The 21,431-nt window shown below is 44.5% G+C and overlaps 2 protein-coding genes across 3 annotated transcripts; both read left to right on the top strand.

The window, feature by feature from the left end:
* The first annotated feature begins 72 nt into the window (after positions 1–72).
* LOC149304505 (cytochrome P450 2F3-like) lies at positions 73–7,525 on the top strand. The gene is made up of 9 exons (XM_089478837.1): positions 73–1,037; positions 2,722–2,884; positions 3,120–3,269; positions 3,641–3,801; positions 4,729–4,905; positions 5,642–5,783; positions 6,215–6,402; positions 6,698–6,839; positions 7,337–7,525. The coding sequence occupies exons 1-9, from the start codon at positions 861–863 to the stop codon at positions 7,522–7,524; spliced, it is 1,488 nt and encodes a 495-aa protein (XP_089334963.1). The 5' UTR covers positions 73–860; the 3' UTR covers position 7,525.
* Positions 7,526–9,475: 1,950 nt separating this feature from the next.
* On the top strand, positions 9,476–20,968 carry LOC149304504 (cytochrome P450 2F3-like). Of its 2 annotated transcripts, XM_089478841.1 has the most exons (9): positions 9,476–9,931; positions 11,421–11,583; positions 13,129–13,278; positions 13,974–14,134; positions 15,393–15,569; positions 16,374–16,515; positions 17,487–17,674; positions 17,892–18,033; positions 19,118–20,968. In XM_089478841.1, the coding sequence occupies exons 1-9, from the start codon at positions 9,731–9,733 to the stop codon at positions 19,297–19,299; spliced, it is 1,506 nt and encodes a 501-aa protein (XP_089334967.1). In that variant the 5' UTR covers positions 9,476–9,730; the 3' UTR covers positions 19,300–20,968. The 2 variants fall into 2 exon arrangements, with proteins under 2 accessions (XP_089334967.1, XP_089334966.1); XM_089478840.1 differs by lacking the exon at positions 9,476–9,931.
* The last annotated feature ends 463 nt before the right edge of the window (positions 20,969–21,431 follow it).

The following is a 21,431-nucleotide window of genomic DNA, read 5'->3' as shown; positions in this document are numbered from 1 at the left end:
ACAAAACTACAACTCCCCGGATTCTGTAAGATGGAGCTACAGCACTTGAAGCAGATCAGCGGCACTAAGAGGAAAGGTAGAGGTGAAAGTGTGTGGTTTGAGGTGAGGAAGAAGCAGGAAGGATGAGAGAGCAAATGGAGCTCTTAGCTTGGTACTAATACTGAGGTTCAAACACAATGGTAGAAAAAGTGCAATGATTAATGTGTTGAATTTGCATAATCAGAATGCGAACTCATAGCATGCATAATTACAATAACTTGCAACATTAATAATTCGATGCCTGGATATGAGGGACTGGAATATGGCAACCTTACCACTACCCAAGAGAGCCCAACATGCCCTCAGACCTTCTCTTCCAGGAAAACTAGATCCTTGGGCTGAAATATGACTTTTAGGTCACAAGTGAGCAACTCAAGGCCCACTCACTGTTGTTGGACCACAACCTGATCACCAGCATAGCGAATGGAGAAAATGTTAACCTTTCCCCGTCGATTCCTCTCCTGAAAGCTTGTTATCTTTCCCTTTCTCCAAAAAAACAACAGCTGGAAAGCACATATAATGCCCTGGTCACATGTCTTCTCTTTTATCTTTGGCAGGATTTAAAATAGTTGTCGAGGACCAAATTTATTCAGGGAGGATGAACTTTGTATGGTTACATTGCGGCACATGATAAGGCGGGCAATGAACTTTCCCCCAAAAGTGGTGTTGTCCTTCTACTTTCTTGGAAAGGGGGGCAAGAATGACCATTAATAAACATCAGGTTGAGTGTCGTCTTTCACGCACGCTGTCCTTTATAAATCTGGCAGGACTCTTGAACTCTTCCCAAGAGCTCAGCGAAGTTTGCCCAAAGAGTGTCCTCCATGGAGGTGGTCTCAGTGTTTCTGCTGCTCTTTCTCTGTGCCTGTTGTCTCCTTGCCACCTTGACATGGAAAAGCTGGAGAGGCAAAGGCCTCCTGCCCCCGGGACCCACCCCACTCCCCATCCTTGGCAATTTTTTCCAACTGGACCGAAAGGATCTGATGAAGTCCCTGGCAAAGGTGAGTCTCAATTCTCTCATCTTTCTTCATTGATGGTCAAGGAGGAATTGGAAGTAGACTTAGATAGGGGATACTTTCACACTACACAGTTATAGCGCTATGATTCCACTTTGACTGATGTGGCAGCATCCTATGGAGTTATAGAATCTGTGTTTAGGATCCTCATGCAGAGAGCCAACAAACCCCAAACAACAGGGGTTTCCATTGGGTGTTGCCAAAGCAGTTAAAGCGGAATAACAGTGCTATAATGTGTGGTGTGAAAGGGCTCAGGCTCTCGTGCATTTGTGAAATTACGAAATGTAGACTGCAATGCAGGATATCAGACAATAATAATAATAGCAGCAGAACAACAACAATCTGGCCAGTGGAAGAGTGGAAATGGCAAGACTTGCAGAGGAAGCATCCATGGAAGGGTCTAAGGGTCCTTCCAGGGTTTTGTTTTGTTTATATCCCATCTTTCTCTTCATATGGGATCCTGGTTCCATCTCTGTGAAAACAGGAGAAGAAGGCCTTGTGGTCAAGTCTCCCTCAATAACAAACCTGGAACTATCTCTCCTTAGAATTATGACTTGTATTAAATGGATTAATAACTTTACTCTTTTCTCCATTAGGAGATGTAAAGGTATCCTGTTGCACCTTTGAAACTAACTGAAGAAGAAATTGCTAGCATAAATTTTAATGGGCACAGCTCAGTTCATCACAAGTGATTGTTTTTGCTATTTTTAAGAAACAGAAAAGCAAAAGCATTATGTTTAGAAATGACAACCTCTAATAGAAATTAACTATTTTTGGAACCTTAAGCCAGAACACAATGGAGTGATCATGTTGTTATAATTTCCCCCATGTTGTTGTAATTTTTACCCTATGTAGCCCCACTGTTTAAGTTCCTTTTTTTTAGTTAGCATATAGTGGCTTCATGAGCCAACATGGCATAGTGGTTTGAGTGTTGGACTGTGACTCTGGAGACAGGTTTCAATTCCCAGCTCAGCCATGAAACCCATTGGGTGACCCTGGGCAAGTCACACTCTCTCAGCCAATCTTGCCAAGAAAACCCTGTGATAGGTTCACCTTAGGTTTGCCATAAGTCCGAAACAACTTGGAGGCACACAACAATATAATGGCTTCACTAAATGGCAAAGTGTGTAACCTTTAGATAGTTTGGGGATAATTAAAAATAAGAATACTAGTCATTGTTTAAGAAACAGGAAAGAAAAGCATTCTGCATTTAAATAGCCAAGCGACATCAAAGTCGGGTTCTGATAGCAAACAGTATTAAGGAGAAAGAACACAGAAGCTAGGAGTTGCTGCAGCAGTTTCCTTTTGCCCGAACCTTTTGGAAAGGGGAAGATTTCATCTCATACTCTCCTTTTTACACTGCTGAGTTCACTGAGTGCAAACTACTTTTGCACTTTGAACTCAGTTTGCGGCATTTGAAGTAAGCTAAGGACAAAGAGGGAAAGTTGGGGAAGAAAAAAACTGGGATGTTTTTAAAGGAATAGGAAAAAAATGGGGAGGCAGAGGATTCTTCTTCACTCCATGTCAAAACACTTGTTCTTCATTGAAAAGAGGGGAATGAGTCGGCTCTGCCTTGAGCATTGAGTGAGCATGGCAGTGAGGAAGGGGCTGAACATTCCCCACTTCCCAGATGTAACTTGCAGAGGGCTTTGTGGCTTTTTCTTGACAGATGAGTGAGGTGTATGGCCCAGTGTTTACGGTGTACCTGGGGCTGCGTCCAGTTGTCATCTTGTGTGGCTACAAAGCAGTGAAGGAGGCCTTGGTGGACCAGGCGGAGGAGTTCGGTGGACGCGGGCAGCTGCCAGCCTTCTCCAAGGATTTCCATGAGCATGGTGAGGGGATCATACATTGTGGGGAAAGATGAGTGAGACTATCCTGAGACAGGAAGGACTTGGACCAACCTAGAGATATGAAAATCTGCCAGGACCTTTTCCTTTCAGGTCTCGTTCACAGTACAGTTACAGGACTTTGATTCCACTTTATCATGGCTCCATCATGCACAGTTCTGGAGTCTGCATGTTGGAGATGTCCCCTTTTCAATGCATTGGTTTGTGTTCTCTCTGCCAGGGGTTGTATTTTCCAATGGGGAGCGATGGAGGCAGCTCCGCCGGTTCACTCTCAGCACCTTAAGGAACTTTGGGATGGGGAAACAATCCATTGAAGAGCGAATCCAGGAGGAGGCCCAGTGCTTGGTGCAGGAACTCCACAAAACTCATGGTATGTGTAGGCTCAGGTTTCCCCTCTCCCTGGTAAATATTTCTTATTAGTAATGGTTGGTAGCTCCCATGCTGGTTGATCCACCTGAAGGCTTTGAAGGACTTCTCTATGGTTCTGAACCAATTTCAAAATCTATCCAGGGGTAGCCATGTTGACCATACAGCAAAGTATAATAACTTCCAAAAGGCACAAAATACATGATGCAGGCCTTCAAAGCTCCACCGGCTTCTTCATCATGCATCCACAGAACAACACAACAACACCACTTTGAGAAAATGCAAGCCTGTGACTAACATTGTCATTTGCCTGATGAAGAAGCCATTGGAGCTTTGAAAGCTGACATGCTTTTCTCCCACCTTCTCTCTGCTTAGGGATGCCTTTTGACCCCGTCTTCACTCTAAGCCGCGCAGTCTCCAATGTCATCTGCTCCATTGTCTTTGGAAATCGGTTCGACTACGACGACGTCCAATTCCTCCAGTTGAACAAGCTGATAACGAAACGTTTCCGGGTCACCAGCTCCCCGCAGGCAGCGGTGAGAGTGGGATTCCCGTGTCCCAGATCTCTAGCTTTGTTGTTTGCCCTTCTATTAAAATATGTATTGATCTTAGATTTTTCATATTCTGGATCCTCGGGATTTTAACTCCCAGGATCCTCAACTGTTAAGCCATATTAGCCAATCCTTTTGGGAGTCGAAGTCTAAAAAGGTGAAGGGAGGGCAAGATCCAGCCCAACACCATCAACTGCCTACTTTGTCCCCAGTTGTTTCTCTGATCTACCCCAGAACTCTTCTTTGAATTGGAAGGACTTGCATGATCTTGATTATGGGGTCAGAATTCTGTATTGCGGTCTATGCTGCATCACTTTACACATACTTGGGTATATAGCAGAAATGCTCAGGAACCCTGTTAGGGAATGGTGCAGATGTGTAATGGGACCCTGGCAAGGGTGTCTTGATACACATCGGTGTCTACCAGTACACATTGGTATTCCCTAGCCAGTGTCCCAGTGTGCATTGGGTCCCATTGTGCATTGGTCCTGATGCTCATTGGGTCCTGTTATGCATCAGTCCTAATGTGCATGAATCCCAATACACCACAGTTACTTTGCTGCCCCCCCCCCCCAACACAGTAACAAGACAGCAGCCACCTGCTAAATAGGGACACTGCAAACTGCTTACTTTTATTTTCTGCAGACATAGGTCTACTTACAAAGACATAAGTCCCTGGGTTAATTCCTGCCAAGATTTGTAAGAGAGCACCATCATTTTACTGATTGCACCTGGTCAGCCCTGGAATGAATGCAATGTTTGACTGCTTGTGCGCATATGCACAGCACACTGCTTCAGAAGTTAAGGGGTACAGTTTCCAGGCAAACGCTTGCCCCTTTGGAGACGTTGAAGAAAGCCCAGTGGACTCACAGATCTGCCTTTCTCTTCCCTCCCATCCCTGCAAAAATACAGCTGTACAATATGTTCCCCGAGTTCTTGGAGAAGCTCCCTGGAGCTCACCATGCAGGAAGCAAATGCTCCCAGGCGATTATCAGCTTCATCGTGGAAAGGATCAAGATGCAGGAGGCTTCGCTGGATCCCTCTGCCCCCCAGAATTTAATTGACTGCTTCTTAGCAAAGATAGAAAAGGTAATGGCTGACAGACTGTTTTACATGGATGGAGTCTAATGTTTCCCCAGTGTGTTGACACTGACAGGAGGGATGGCAGCAACAGAGATAAGGCTGCAACTGGTAGCTTTCCAGATGTTTCAGAAGCTATTCTGGGGAGGTTCTGGTGGCCATTGCAGTCATGGGGTGAGGTGCAGGGCTGTGCTCACCTGGTGTTAGGCTTTGGGGAAATGAGGGAAATAATGCATAAGAGATTTTTAGGATGCTTCTACATGGCAGAAATAATGCAACTGGACACTACTTTAAGTTCCGCAGCTCCGTCCTATAGAACCCTGGGATTTGTAGTTCTGTACGGCACCAGCACTCTATGGCCAAGAAAGCTAAAGCTGCCGTAAAATCCCAAGATTCTCTAGGATGGAAGCCATGGCAGCCAAAGTGATGTCAAATGTCTACAGTGTAGATGCACCCTTAGAGGTAACCTTTGGGAAAGATGAGGGGAAGCAATATTTACAGCTCCATCCTCCTCAAGATTTTGTAATTATCACAGGAGAAGAAGTGTGTACAAGTGTATAGTACCTGCAGTAGTATACGTCCCTCAACACTGGCATTTTTGCTCCAGTTGTGCCATTGATCATCCAGCCATACCAGTCTAACATCCCAATGAGGATTACCTCTAATGGTTCCCTCTTGCTTCTTCCATCAACCACTACCAATATGTAACCTCTCCTTCTTTCGCCTTTACCTTGATTCTTGGTAGGAAAAACATGACCCCAATACAGAATTTACCATGGAGAATTTGATCATGAATGCCTTCAATCTCTTCTTTGCTGGGACAGAGACAATCAGTACCACCCTGAGATATGGATTCCTGCTCCTGCTGAAGCACCCAGAGATACAAGGTAACAGGAGATGCCAACCAGAAAGTCTAACAAATATACACACATACATGCACACACACACTTGTCAAGGCAGTGCTCTCAACCTGAAATTCCTCCCTTTCACTCTGAGGACAGGAGAGGAGAGACATGACCCAAAGACTTTGAGAGACAGAAGCTCTATGTCATCGTCTGAGGACAAATGTATGGCACCAGATCTTCAACCCTTCATATCTTTGACCACTTGGCTGCTACTTTCTGTTTTGTGGATTCCAACAAATGAAAAGAGTCAAGGGATGCAGCATCCTCATTTATACAAACAAACAAACAAATGCTCAAACTTGGTTTTCCCAACCACAGTCCCTACCACTAAATTCCAGCCAAGGGGTATCTGGAGAGAACTGTTCTGTATTGGTTTTGAAACGATGCTTAATGGCTGTCATCTCTTCCTGAAGAAAAAGTCCATGAGGAAATCGATCGCGTCATTGGGCAAGATCGAATCCCAAACACCGAGGACCGGAACAAAATGCCATACACTGACGCTGTGCTGCATGAGATCCAGAGGTTCGGTGATGTGCTACCCATGAGTTTGCCACATGCTGTAACTCGAGACACCCAGTTCAGGGGATTTGTCATTCCCAAGGTAAGACAAACCCAGGGCTCTTGTAGACTGAACTGTAATGACAGCCTATGGAGAATTTATCAAATGAGAGCCTGACACTGTAACATGTATTGTGAACTTTATCTTTGATTCAAACATTGTTCTATGACAGGCTTGTCCTGTTTTTCCTGGCATGGTGGTGCAACCTTAACTAGTTGAACCTCCATCAGGGCACACAAAAGCTCAGAAGCACTGCATGGCACCTTTGCTGGTTTTGTTCATCTCACGTCAATAGTCTCTTCTTTTTGCCCTCCCTCTTGTACTTCTCCTCTCCCAGGGGACCTACGTCTATGCTTTGCTCAATACCGTACATTACGACCTCGAACACCATGCCAACCCAGAAAAGTTTGACCCTGAGAGATTTCTGGACAGCAACGGTGGCTTTAAGAAAGTGGAAGCTTTTATGCCTTTCTCAGCAGGTATGTCATGGGGGGAGAGCAAGTGTGGTGCAATGGTTTGAGCATTGGACTAGGACTATGGAGACTAGGGTACACATGAAAACCCATTGGGTGACATTGAGTGAGTCATACACTCTCAACCCAGAAAATCTTGTTATAGGTTTGCTTTCGGGCCACCATAAGTCAGAAATGACTTGGAGGCACACAACAACACAACAAATGTCTTGGGGCAAGTGGTGGGGCAAGGCAAGGTGGTGGAAGGATTTCCATTTGGAGGTTAAAGTCTGCTCCATAGATGCCCAAAGCCCATCATTTTGGTGAGAAGCTGTACTTGTCCATAATTCAGTCAATATTGTGCAGCTGGGGAGAATGTGCTTCACAAGCAGGTACTGAATACCTCTTTGTACAACATTTGACAAAACAACAAACAATGGATCTCTAATTAACGACTATGTTTGTCAGTCTAGTCCTCCATCCATTTCCACCTGGATCGACAGCTTTTGGCTTTTCTTTGGCAGGGAAGCGTGTCTGTCTGGGCGAAGGACTGGCCCGTATGGAGCTCTTCCTCTTCCTCACCACCATCCTGCAAGCGTTCACACTCACCTCACCTGTGCCCCTTAGTGAACTCAACCTTGCACCAGCTGTGAGTGCCACCAGCAGGATGCCCACAAAATACCAGATCTCAATGGTCCCACGCCGAAGTTGATCTCTCTTCTTCTGGATTTGGTTACTACAGCAAGCATTGGAGCATGGACCATTTCTCACACACACACCACACACACAAATACATAATCATAGAATCATAGAGTTGGAAGAGACCGCAAGGGCCATCCAGTCCAACCCCTGCCATGCAGGAAATCCAAATCAAAGCATGCCTGACAGATGGCCATCCAGCCTTTGTTTGAAGACCTCCAAGGAGGGAGACTCCACCACATAACAAAATAACCAACATACCAAAAAGGGAAAGAAAAGAAAGGGGGGGAAAAGGGGGGAGGGAGAGAGAAATATCGCTTTAACTGCCATGTTTCAATGCTATGGGATTTGTAGTTTTGTGACATATTTCACCTTCCCTGTCAGAGAACTCTGGTGCCATAACAGACTACAGATCCAAGGGTTCTATAGCATTGAGCCATGACAGTTGAACCAATGTCAAAGTGCATTAATGCTGCAGCATGGCAGCATCCTAAAACAAAATCATTCCAACACTTGTTTGCGTCTACTTGGTATGTAAGGTCTTACAAAAACGTGGGGCTTTTCTCACATTGTTAAACATTGTCATATTATAAGATCCAACAACACAGCTCAAAGTCAAACAGAGTGTAAAGAGAAGAGAAAGAGGTAATTTTTCGGACTCAGCCATGAAGGTTTGGCTGTTGGCTGCCTAGCTTTGAGTTGGTGAAATAATTAACAAAGGGCAAGACCTTTCCAAGGTCCTGGATTAGCAGCTGTTTCAGTTCTGGTCTAGCAGTTGTTTCAGCCCATAGATTCTCAGTTGTTTGGACTATAAACCCATCACCACATCGTCCTCAGACAAGAGGTGCCAAGGGTCATAATGGCTAAAAAGGACAGAGACCATAGCCAAACCTTTCCAAATGAGGAATTGCCTTTTACACATGTTACATTCATCAATGATTAGAGGAAAGAATTACATTTCAAAAGTAACTGAAATTATTAGTATAACAAATCACAAAATCCAGATTGTTTTCGAAATCAGTTTTAAACTTCACTTTTGAGGCATTTTGACAGGATTTTTCAAGTCCCCCCCCCCCCCCCATTCTCTTATCAATCGAACATTTTTCTCTCTCGGAAAAGTAGCAGAGACTAATCGATCAGTGCAGACAACAATGAACAATGAACAAGTTACTACTCCAGATTTATACAGGCAATTGTACAGTTGCTTTTCAAACATTGTATTGGGAACACAGGAACAAAATACATTTTTTTAGTGTTAGGGAACTGTGCTGCATGACAATCTCTCTCGACTCACAAAACCTTGTGAAATTCACACACACCAGCTAGAATCCTGTGTGGCCCAATGTAGCGTAGTAGTTTCTCATGTGGAGCTATGCTCCAGATGACCACTCACCGATCCCTAGACTTCTGGCAGAAGAGCTGCAGAGGAGCCTCCAGCCATTCTATGTTTGGTGGAGAGAACAGGGAATCAGAGAAGCATCTGGCTATGTCCCGGTAACCAGGCATGAAATTATCTGCTGGGGACCAATCCAGATCCTCCAAGGATCTCAATGGACAATGTAATAAATCTTGCATCTGGATGCAGGAATGCAGTCAGATGTTGCTCTGATTTCCCCAGCCTCCTCCAGACATGAATGTTGTGATGGAGCTTCAGTGGCTCTATAGTATGTCTGGGGTGAACTTTGGTCATTAGAGAGGGAATATCAATCCTACATTGACCGCCCCAAGTACACACACGCGCGCATTATGAGTTGGATGGAAGAAAGCATATCAATCCCTGCAATGATCAATAATAGATATATGCAGGTATAATGTTTACTTACAACTGCATATGCCATTAACAAGATTCCAGTGTAGTGTATGAAGAAATACACACACACACAAAACCTTCTTTCCCTGAACGATATATAAGCTCTGTTACATGTGGACCAAAATAACATTGAATTCATATATATATATATATATATATATATGCAGAACAATTCCTCTACGAAAGGCAGAAATGGCCTCTTTTTAATTCCACATGTCTGGCTGGGATAAGCTGGTAGCTCAGCCTTCATCTGAGGTTGATAAATGACAGGACAGGACTCCCACTGTTTGTCAAGCAAAGGTGATGCAAGAAAGTGTGGAAACTCTCTTTGCAAGTTCCCCTCTATATATATATTCAGCAAAAGACACCATTTGCAAAGAGTGAGACTCTGGCAAGAACTGCAAAGGCCATGGAGATCCTCTCCAGCACCAAGATGGACTTCAGTGGAGCCTTCAGCCTTCTTCTGGCCATGGCCATCTCCTGTCTTCTCTTTCTCCATCTTTCCTCCAAAAAGAAGCTCCGTAGCCTTCCTCCAGGACCCACTCCGCTTCCTTTCATTGGCAACATGCTTCAGGTGGATGTGAAGGAGCTGATTAAGTCACTGAGAGAGGTAAGATGGTGGCCATCTGGTCTGGAAACCATGCCCTATGAGGAACACCTTAAGGATCTGGGGATGTTTAGCCTAGAGAAGAGACAGTTAAGAGGGGATATGATGGCCCTATTTAAATATTTGAAGGGCTGTCATACTGAGAATGGAGCAAGCTTGTTTTCTGCTGCTCCAGAGAATAGGACCTGGAACAATGGATGCAAGCTACAGGAAAGATATTCCACCTAAACACTAGGAGGAACTTACTGACAGTAAGGGCTGTTCGACAGAGGAACACACTCCCTTGGAAAGTGGTGGAGTCTTCAGTCTGAAAAGGTAGTTTTCCAAATCTCTGTAGGATTTTACCCATGTGTATGTACCTTCAAGTCACTGGTCAGTCTATGGCAACTCCATGAATTTCATAGGGTTTGCTTAGGCAAGGAATACAAAGGTAGTTTTGCCCATTCTTTCCCCTGAAATACAGCACCTGGCATTTCTTGACGGTCTCCCATCCTTACAGCACACAAATTTAAAACTGTCCTAGTGATATCATTTATATTATTTTTCCTTATATGGCTGAATGCCACTCAGCATGTAGTTTGCAAGAAATTGTTGTTGCTGTTGCTGTTGTTATGCACTTGCAAGAATAAAAACCTCTGAAACAAATTTGCTTTCCTAAAGTTTTCTCAGCATAATTTATCCAGGGAAGTTGAGTTGCCAGGTCAGGACTCTCTCAGGCCCTGATACTTTCAAGACTGAAACTTGAGACCTGTGGATAACCCTTGTGATATCACAGGGGTAGTGGTGGGACTGGTGATGGTACAAGAATAATAATAATAATAATAATAATAATAATTATTATTATTATTATTATTATTAAATGATTTATTTATAGCCTGCCCAATCACAAGGAATCCGGGAAGGTTACAGCAATAAAAATACATGGAAAATGTATATAGAAATGTATATAGAAAATGTCACAGGGAGCAGCCACAGTTGCACAGATTAACCATTCAAGCATCAAATCTACCAAATGAGGAATACATATATATACACACACACACACATTCAACAATCTTTCAAGACAAAGCTCTTGCCTTGAGATTCCTCCCTCTCAGCCTGAGGACCGGAGAATTCATCCCCAAATTGGGACACTGGGAGGATATGCGGCTCTCTTCCTCCCCTCTTTATCCTTTGCTTTTGAGGCTCAGAGAAAGAGTGACTTGGTTTGACTTGAGTTGCATGCCTTAGTGGTGATTTGAACCTGGATGGCACAGGTCCCAGCCCAGCACTCCAACTACTCCATCACACAGACTCTTATCTGCTATGTCTCAGGCTATTTTTAACCATATCCTAATGCTTGTGCCATTGCTCATATTAGACTTTGATTTCTTTTTGTCTCATCTCACCATAAGAAAACAAACTCTAAAGACACATAGCCCATACTCTCCTATGCACGCATAATACCGACTGAAACCATACATCCCATACCAGTTTACTACCTTCTTCCCAGCTCAGCAAGACGTATGGTCCAATGTACACCTTCTACTTGGGCTCTCGGCCCTGCGTGGTCCTCTCTGGCTACCAGGTGCTCAAGGAGGCCTTGGTTGACAAGGCAGAAGACTTCAGCGGCCGAGGGGACTTCCCTGCCGTCCAGATGTGGAGCAAAGGAAATGGTAAGAGCAAGACAGAGTTGCAGGGACTACTTTCTGAAAAGAGGTATTGACAGCATTGGTTGCCCAGTTGTAAAAGAAAGGTACATCTCTCTTCCATGCGTCTTCATGCATTCATAGCATTCAAAGGAGGTGCATGGATGGACAGAATCAGACCTGAGATGAATGGAGGGGGATGTTTAATCCATCTTGGGCTGCATGCAGAGAAGAAGTAGAAGATAGTTGCGTATGTGTGCATCTATCATTCTAAAACCATGCATAAAAACCCTGAACAGTAGCTCTGCACATAAATGCAACACTTCTGCAAGCCAGATTCCTCTCCATGGAAGAATCTTGAGGGATGACAAAGTCCAGGCCTCTCAGCCCTTTTGTGGGGTCTCAGTGGTTCAGGTCTTCTTTCCAATAGGCTTTCAGGGTGTAGAAATAATTCAGTCTGACACCACTTTTAAGTGCTGTGGCTCCGTCCAATGGAATCCTGGGATTTGTAGTTTTAAAAGGTTTTTAGCCTTCCTGCCAAAGAATGCTGGTGCCTCACAAAAATACAGATCAAATGATTCTGTAGGATGGAGGCCATGGCCATTCAAGGAATGTCAAACTGCATTATTTCTGCTGTGTAGATGCACCCTCACAAGATTCTGAAAAGATTTGCTTGGCATTGAGACTGGACCAAGAAAAGCTTTGTTGAATAATGAATGGAGCAGGTGTTTCATAGCGGAACAGAGCATCTATACGTCCCTTAGCTGAAAGGGATCCAGCACCCGCTTGCATTAAGGGGCATTAAGCAAGAGCAACAGATCCCAACGTTTCTAGAAAACAGAGATGGGCTATTAACTGTTACAGTTATAAACATAGAAATACCACTTGGACAAGCACAGTCTAGCTCTGTTTTCTGGAAACTTTGGAAACAGCAAGAAACAAGCAGCCAAGGAGGGGGAAACTCCCACGCACTTTTCTCTACTGGGCCCCAAAAGTTCTCATACCAAAGTGACTGCTCAACTCACTCTTTTTTCAGTTGGAATGGTCTGCAGAATGATTGTGTAATCTAGCTCAAAAAGGGTTTTTTAAAATCCTCCTTCCATGCCACTGAACTAGATCATCAAGACCAAAAGCCATCTGCTGAGTGGTAAATCTCACACATACCCTCAAATGGTCCCGATTTGGCAGGGACAGTCCTGATTAATCCTTTGTCGTCCCATTTTTTCAGCTGCTATGAAAATGTCCCAGCTTTTTGCTCCTCCTCCCACTTTCCCCCTTCATTCTTGGCTTACTTCAGTTGCTGCAAACTGAGTTCAAAGTGCAAAAGTAGTTTGCACACACTCCATTAGTTCAATAAGGGGAGAGGAGGCAATATCTTGCCCTTCCCAATAGGCTCAGGCAAAAGCAATCTGCTGCAGTCTCTTCTAGCTTATGTGTCCTTCCTCATTATTAACCTTTGCTATCTTGACCACACTCTGATGTTGCTTGGCCACATGTGTTCTGGTTTCATCTGTGAAACATTGGAAGGTATGCATGCAAGCTATTATTTCCCTCCCCTGGCTTTCTGCACAGGAATAGTTTACGGCACTGGAGAGCGTTGGAGGCAGTTGCGCCGGTTTGCTATCACCACTTTCAAGAACTTTGGGATGGGAAAGAGATCCATTGAGGAGCGGATCAAGGAGGAGGCTCAATTCCTGATGGCTGAATTTCACAAAACTGAAGGTGGGGTTTATTCCTAGTCGGAAGATGGAGAGGGATTTATTCCACCCATTCTCTTACATGACTGCAGGCTGGTGTCTTCTTTTAGCCTTGGAACAGTTTCCCAATAAAATGAGACCAATACGGCACAATATTAGGGCTTCCAATGGAGGCTGCAGAACCTCTTTTCACCTGTTTTATCCACTTTCTATGTGTCTTTTGCAGCAGCCTATTATTTAGCAAGTTAGATGTCCCTCAAACCATCACAGGTCAGGAAATGTTTCACTTGCTAAATTCCAGGCTTAAAGATATAGGAATGAGATCAGGCTGCAGCCACACTGGAGAACAAATGCAGTTGGACACAACTTTAATGGTCATGGCTCCATCCTATGGAATCCTGGGCTTTGCAGTTTGTTGTGGCACCAGAACTCTCTGCGAAAGAAAGCAAAATAGCTCACAAAACTACAAATCCCAGAATTCCATGCCAGTTAAAGCAGTGTCAAACTGCATTCATTCAACAGTACAGATGCAGCCTATGCCAGATCTCGGTCATCCAGCTGAAACTACCATCTTAGTAGTGGCCATAGATTTAAAAATATTCAATAACCCAATAGCAGGTTGGTTATTGAGGAGGTCTGTAAGAGAAATGTATGAATGACAATAATGTTTTGTGGATGTGTGTGTGCTTAAAGTCTTCTACCTTACCTCCTTATTCACAGGGAAACCCTTTGATCCCACTTTCTTCTTGAGCTGCGCCGGATCCAACATTATCTGCACCCTAGTTTTTGGAGAGCGTTTTGAATACACAGATGAAAAGTTCCTCACTTTGCTTGACCTGATCAACAGCAACTGGAAGTTGATGAGCTCAACCTGGGGACAGGTAAGTCCATTACAAGGCAACTCTAATAGAGACAGTGTGGCATAGTGGTTTGAGCACTGGACTATGCCTGAGACCAGGGTTCGTATCCCAGCTCTGCCCTGGAAACCCACTGAGTGATCTTGGGCAAGTCACACTCTCTCAGCCTCAGAGGATGGCAATGGCAAACCCCCTCTGAACCAATCTTGCCATGAAAACCCCATGATGGCTTCACCTGAGGGTTGCCATAAGTCGGAAATGACACAAAGGCACACACAACAACAACAAAATGTAAAAAGCCTTTGGGTTCAGAGCCAAAGTCTAGCCTCTAGTCCAACATCCTACTTTTAGGAAGTCGGAGTTGGCGGCACTAGATTTCTCCTCTAGTTACTCTTTTCCCCAGCAAATGTCACTTATTAACCCAGAAATTTCATGCAGTAGCATTCTCTAACCTGTTGCCTCCCTGAAGTGTGGGACTGGCTGCAGAATTATCATTTCTGGAGGCTAAGAAACCTGGAAAGCACAAGGAAGGGAGAAGTGTGTCATACAGCTATATACCCAAGCTTTGAAAAGTTACTTGTTTGAGTTATAACTCCTCACTGCCTCCCCTCCCAGTCAGTGTACTGCTGTGGTGTTGAAGTTGAACATGCATCTATATTGCAGAATTAAAGCAGTATGGCAGTACAGAATCCTGGGATTTGTAGTTTGGCAAGGTATTCCCTCTAGTCGGGCAGGGCATTCAGCCTATCTGTCAGAGCCCTCTGGTGCCTCACCAAAGTACAAACTACAAAGCGGAAGGTGTTCACACATGCTTAGGCTGCATCTGCACTGCAAAAATAATGCAGTTTGACACCACTTTAACTACCGTGGCTCAATGCTATGGAAGCCTGTAGTTAGTTGTGGCACCAAAGCTCTCTGACAGAGAAGGCTAAATATCGCACAAAAGTACAAATCCCAAAATTCCATAGCCATTAGCCATGGTAGTTAAAGTGGTGTCAAACTCCTTTATTTCTGCAGTCTAGACACACCCTTAGTAACTTCACTGCTTCTAAGCTGTTCTTTATAGCTTTTGCGGTCTGGCCATGCTAGTTTGAGGAGGTGGTGGGAGCTTCTCTGCGGTACATATCTTCTCCTGCATCCACAAAACACCCACAAATTTACTTTGACACCAGTGGCTTTCTGCCAACATGATCAGCCTCAAAGCTATTTTGGTGCAATGACTCTGATCCAGCTCAAATCTGACTCAGTCTGTGCCTGTTATGCCTTCTCCACTTTGCAATAGCTGCTGTTCACCTTCCCAAAGATCATGAGATACATCCCCGGCCCTCACAGGCAGATCTACAAGAACTATCTGAAGCTGGCAGAGTTTGTGGGCAAACGACTGGAAGCAAACCGGCAGACGCTGGATCCTAATTCTCCACGGGACTTCATTGACTGTTTCCTCATCAAAATCCAGCAGGTACCCTCAGAGCAAAACATAGCAGCTACCATTTTTGGTATACTTTCTTCTCTCTCTTGCGAACTCTAGTTCTGTGAGTAGGAGGCAGCATACTAAGGGTCTCTGATAACAATGGATGCTTCTCCACTGCAGAAATAATGCAATTTGACACCAATTTTACCGCCATGGCTCAATGCTATGAAATTCTGGGTTTTGACGTTTTGTAGCATATTTAACCTTCTCCATCTGAGAGCTCTGGTGCCATAACAAACAACAAATCCCCGGAGTCCATAGCCTGGACCCATGACAATTAAAGCAGTGTCAGATTACATTATTTCTGCAGTACAGATACAGCCAATATCTCTATAGCATCTGCACTAGAATACAGTTCCCCGAATCCTTGGGGGGAAACCATGTACAGTCTAACTGGTATAAAACTGGTGTAGGTTTGTCATGCAGATCTGTCCTTGTGCCCAAGGTTCTCCATCTCCAAAACAGGATTTTTTAAATGTATATTTTGGAAGACCAGTAGGATTGAAGGTGCCAGAAATGTAGCATGAAATCCAAAGGCTGCACCCCAAGTTCCCTGATGGCATCGCAGAGGTTGGGTATCCCCACTTATTTGTTATATATGGATATGTGGCAGAGAAATTTGCGAGCATTCAGTTCAGCCCTGGGCAAGTTACATCTCTCCCAGCCTCAGTTTTCCCACCTGGAGAATGATGATATACGTAAATGATATATTCCAAAGCACTGTGTATTGATATTTGGGGACAATAAAATAACAAGTTGAAAGTATGCTCAACTTCTGGCTCCCTCTTGCAGGAAAAGCACAACCCCAACAGTCACTTCAATGAGGATACCATGTCCAAGACCACCGTGAACCTCTTCTTCGCTGGTACAGAGACGGTCAGCTCAACCTTGAGATATGGACTCCGCATCCTCCTGAGGCACCCTGAAGTGGAAGGTGAGCCAGGAACATTGGCTGAGTGCCTTCCAGACAGGGGCATTTCAACCTGTGCATTCCAGCACTGGAAAAAGTTGGACTAAATCATTAGGTTCCCAACTTTGTTCTCCATTTTTTTGGACTTCATACCCCAGAAGCCCCAGCCAACTTGGCCAGCAGTCTGAAATTACAAAAGCTGAAGTCCAAATAATCTGGCGGTCTAAAGGTTGGGAACCACTAGACTAGATCAACTATGGAGTTTCTTTGAATTCTTTGATCCTATGAATCTGTGCTAAGATCAGAAGGGGCATACGCAAGATCCATAGCGGGACCTCTCTTCAAGTTGGGGTGAAGGACACATGGAAAAGTAGAAATAGAAGAATAAGGAATGAGAAACTCTGATGCAAGGCCACAAGACAGAGCGCATGATGCACCCAGGGGGTGGAAGGAAAACTGGACCAGATTTTACCATGCAATTCAAAATGGGCATCTGTGAAAACTTAAAAGGACCCTTCAGGTTGGACCGCACCAAAGCAAGCTACCTAAACCAGAGCTTGGGAGAGTTACTTAGTTGGATAGGAACCAACTAAAATCCATTAAGTTACTGATTAAGTTGGAGACCTGCAAATGTGAAGGGACAATTACATCTAATTTTTAGCAAATTTGGCATTTCAGTGTTAATGTTCCTTCATAGTTCCATAACTAAGCAATGAGTTGTCAGTTAACTAAAAGAGCCATGGTGCTAAAGAGCCAGCTAATTTTACGTTACCCAGTCTATCTAAAGACTAGATCTTTAAAAAAATTGTGAAAGCTATTTTTCTCATATTGTTTTATTTAGTCTCTAGGGTTGGAGAATCACAAAGTTTAGTAGGGTGCAGCTTGGAAGCGACGGTAGCATTCTTTGCTTCCAGATGGTCCTCAGTGTTTTACATCCATTCCTCTGGCTGCAGGATACAACTTTGAAACTTTACCAATCCTTCCTTCCTTGACAGAGAAACTCCACGAAGAAATTGACCGAGTCATCGGGCCAAACCGCAGCCCATGCATGGAGGATCGGAGCCAGATGCCCTACACCGACGCCGTTATCCACGAAATCCAGCGCTATGCTGACATTGTCCCCATGGGAGTGCCACACACGGTGACGCGGGACATTGAGTTCCGTGGATACTCCCTCCCCAAGGTCTGGAAAAGTAGGACCATCTTGTGGGGAGAGTCATGTTCATATATTATTACAGCATACAGCCAGTACACTCTTTAAATAGGTTACAGGCACACAGACGCACTTTCACGTTTAAAAAATACAGTGAATGCTTGCCTGATAGCAACTCGGGATCTCCGTTCTCCTTACCCATATTTTCTTCCTTCTCCTTCTTGTCCTTCTCTTCCTCCAATCTCAGGATCTCAACATCATCCCCTTGCTCTGCACCTCTCAGTTTGACCCAACACAGTTCAGGAACCCCGACTGCTTTGATCCAACCCATTTCCTGGATGAGAACGGGAGGTTCAAGAAGAACGATGCTTTCATGGCTTTCTCTGCAGGTAATAAAGACAGCTTCATGGAGAACATGCTCAACCATCTTTAGAGCCAATGGGCTGCAGTAGTTAAACTGCTAGACTAGGATTTGGGAGACCCAGGTTCTGATGCCGAGGTCATGACACTGAGCCATATACACCATCTTAGTCTAATCTCACAGGGTTGTGGATGTGAGGAGAAAGTGGGCGGGGGGGGGGAATAACTATGCCCTGAGTTTATTGGAGGAAAGGTGGTCTATTGATGATGTTGGTGCCGATGAGGACAGTGATGATAATAGAATCATAGAATTGGAAGAGAAGCCAAGGTCCATCTAATACAGTTGGTCCTCCACATTCACTGGGGTTAGAGGCACGGGAAAGTGGAAATAACACAAATAAAAGGACACTATGTTTTTACCTGAAAGAACCCCTCTCTAGGAATCTCTAGGTCCTCCAGAGCAACTCTGGTCAACATCTGCCAGAGGTTGATCATAGAATTATGCTGGAGGACCTACAAATGCCTAGAGAAGTGTTTTCTTTAGTAATCTCCAAGTCTTCCAGTGCAACTCTATGGTCAATTTCCAGCAGAGTTGCACTGGAGAATCCTAGAGAGACCATGATAATCAAATCTGCAAGTAATTAAATCTGCAAAAGCTAAAGCCATAAATGTGGAGGATCAACTGTACAACCCTCTGTCATGTAGGAATACACAACTTAGGCTGCTGCAGAATTAATGCAGGTTGACACTGGTATGGCTCCGTCCTATGGAATCCTGGGCAGCAAAAGCTGTCTGACAGAGAAGCTAAATATCTCGCAAAGCTACAGATACCAGAATTCCATAGTATGGAGAAAAATCTTAAGCCACTGAAGAAAAATATTAACACATGAGCCTTTTTAATAATAAAATGTCATCTCATGGCATCTTTGACAGAGTCTCTCTTCTCATTCGTAAAAGCATAGCACTCCGGAGCTGGGATTGAATGTTCATCTAGTCCACTGTCTCCTTCCACCAGTGCACTAATTCATACATAGGACTGATTTGGTATTCTCTGTTTGTTATATTTCATGCCCTTTCTTTCTTTCCCTCCCTCTTTTTCTTCCTTCCTTGCAGGCAAGCGTGTATGCCTTGGCGAAGGCCTGGCCCTCATGGAACTCTTCATCTTCCTCACCACCATCTTGCAGAACTTCAAGCTGAAACCCCTGATGGACCCCAAGGACATTGACATAACCCCAGAGTCAACTGGCCTGGGCAGCATACCCCGTCCCTATCAGTTCTGCCTCCTGCCCAGATAGATCACCAGTTGCAGGAGAAATAGCGGGTTTGGCCCTTACTCTCCCTGCTCCCCTCCAGCGGTGAGGAAAACACGATCTCCTCCTCCAGCCCTGTGTTGGTCTTCCTTCTCAAGCTGCTCAGGGTCCTTCTTGCACCATCTCTTTCACTGCCTGCGTTCCACTCTCTTATCTGATGTTGAAACAGAGCTCACCTCCCTTTCCCAGCAATACTCCAGCCTCATTCTTTGTTGATTGCAGAAGTCATGTTGAGAACAGATAGGTTTGGTCTCTCTCAGGTTCATCCTTTCCCCCACCTCTTGCCGTCATTCTTTGGCCTCTTCTTACGTTGGCCTTTAATTTTGGACTGACTCCTTCCCTTATCAATCAGCGGGGCCACAGACATGGGTTTGCAGGGCCTGAGCAAAGCAATGGAGCACATGGAGTTGGAGGTGTCTCGTCCACAGGGTTGCCATGAGTTAAGGCAGCTAACATTCATTACATTCATGCTATTACATTCAGTGATATACAGGAATTAGGATTTATGAATAACATTAGCACAAAAAAAATTACTAAGTATTCTGCATGGTGGTATTGGACAAGGTCAACTGGGTGGTGGGGGGTGGCACCATGAGTTACAGCTCTGGGTGACGCCAAACCTAGTGACACCACTGCATTAGGAAAGAGTCACAGGTCATGGGACTACTGCCAAGTGGGATGACCAGTTGACCAGCAGTTCCACTTGTTTTCAAGGAAGAGCTATAAAAGTCTGAAGACCACGAGGCAAAAAGAGAAGAACAACAATGACAAGGAGTCTGAGTGCCTGCCACACCTATGGACATTTGGATAAAGCTGGGTCATGCAATCCAGACTCTCCACCTGCCCTGTGAACATCCAAGATCCATGGGCACCTGTTTATGAATAGAATAGGAAAATGTCTTTAGCCAGACGCAGCAGGGAAATTATGTTTCTTTTTGTGATGTTGACTGAATATGATCTAGATCAGTGACTCCCAAACTTTGGTCCTCCAGATGTCTCCCAGAATTCCTGACTATTTATCAAGAGTTGATGTCCAGAACACCTGATAGATCAACGTTTGGGATCCACTGATCTAGATTGTTCAGTAACTAGTGTGCCTGAAGGTAACATGCCCTTCATGTAACTACATACCTCTTTGCTATGTAGAGCCCTGTTTAGAATAACAGACTCTCTCACACACACTCTTCATGTCCTTTCTGCTCAGTGTGTGTGTGTGTGTTGTCTCTTGCAGAGACTGGGGTGGCAAGCACAAGGAAAGATAGTAATTTCCCACTGAATCCCTAGTTAAAGGGGCAAGGAGTTCAAATCAGTGGGCGATGACAGTGTAGATGACCTCTAAAGGTCCTGCTCAGAAATGGATGAATGAGATGACATCTGCCTTCTCTGTGCTGATTGCCAAACCCACCTTTTCTGCAAGGTCCTTGTTATCCTGGCATTAAACCTCATTCCAAATTACGGATGTAAGAGAGTGAGCTGCTTTTATCCTTACCATCCAGATATTCATTGGTTCCGCCACTGTTTTCAGTAGCGAGTTGCCCATGCCAAGTCTGGGGTGTGGAGTGGGTGGGATAGATAGCCCTCTCCTTTTCTTCCCTACAAAACTCTGTGTATTTCAGATGGTGCTGTCTAAACCATTAAAACCATTCACACAAAACCTCCTGAGTGCTTTCACTAAGTACCTTAAAGGCTTCTGGAAATGTAAAGAATATTGGCATTTCTTTAAAAAATAAACTCCCCATGTGTCATGACCATTCCTCATCAAGGAGATGCCCTACTATCTATTAAACCTCACAACTGGGCTACTCAGTGAAGCCATCCCTACAGTCTGTACTTGTCTGGCTGATGGCCTTCCTCTTCACCAAGATCCTGATTTACCCTCCAGCAACTGTGATCATTCTTTTTTCCCCCAGCGCAGTGTCAGTGGTTGCTTCATCCTCAAAAGCTTCATAACAGACATCTTGGAAGAAATCAGAAATGAGGGAATGGGAATCTTGGCTGGACAGATTGTTTTGATAAGACACCCCCTCCCATCTGGCCAAATCCATATAGTGAGCTGGTTGCCTGGGACTGTTGCATAACAGTACTTTCTTTCTCCATGTTCTGCCACTGCCAAAATC

The sequence above is a fragment of the Sceloporus occidentalis genome, unplaced genomic scaffold, assembly GCF_023333645.1.
Source record: "Sceloporus occidentalis isolate IW3139 unplaced genomic scaffold, rSceOcc1.0.p SCAF_13, whole genome shotgun sequence".
NCBI lineage: Eukaryota > Metazoa > Chordata > Lepidosauria > Squamata > Phrynosomatidae > Sceloporus > Sceloporus occidentalis.
This window is presented reverse-complemented; position numbering and strand designations above follow the sequence as displayed.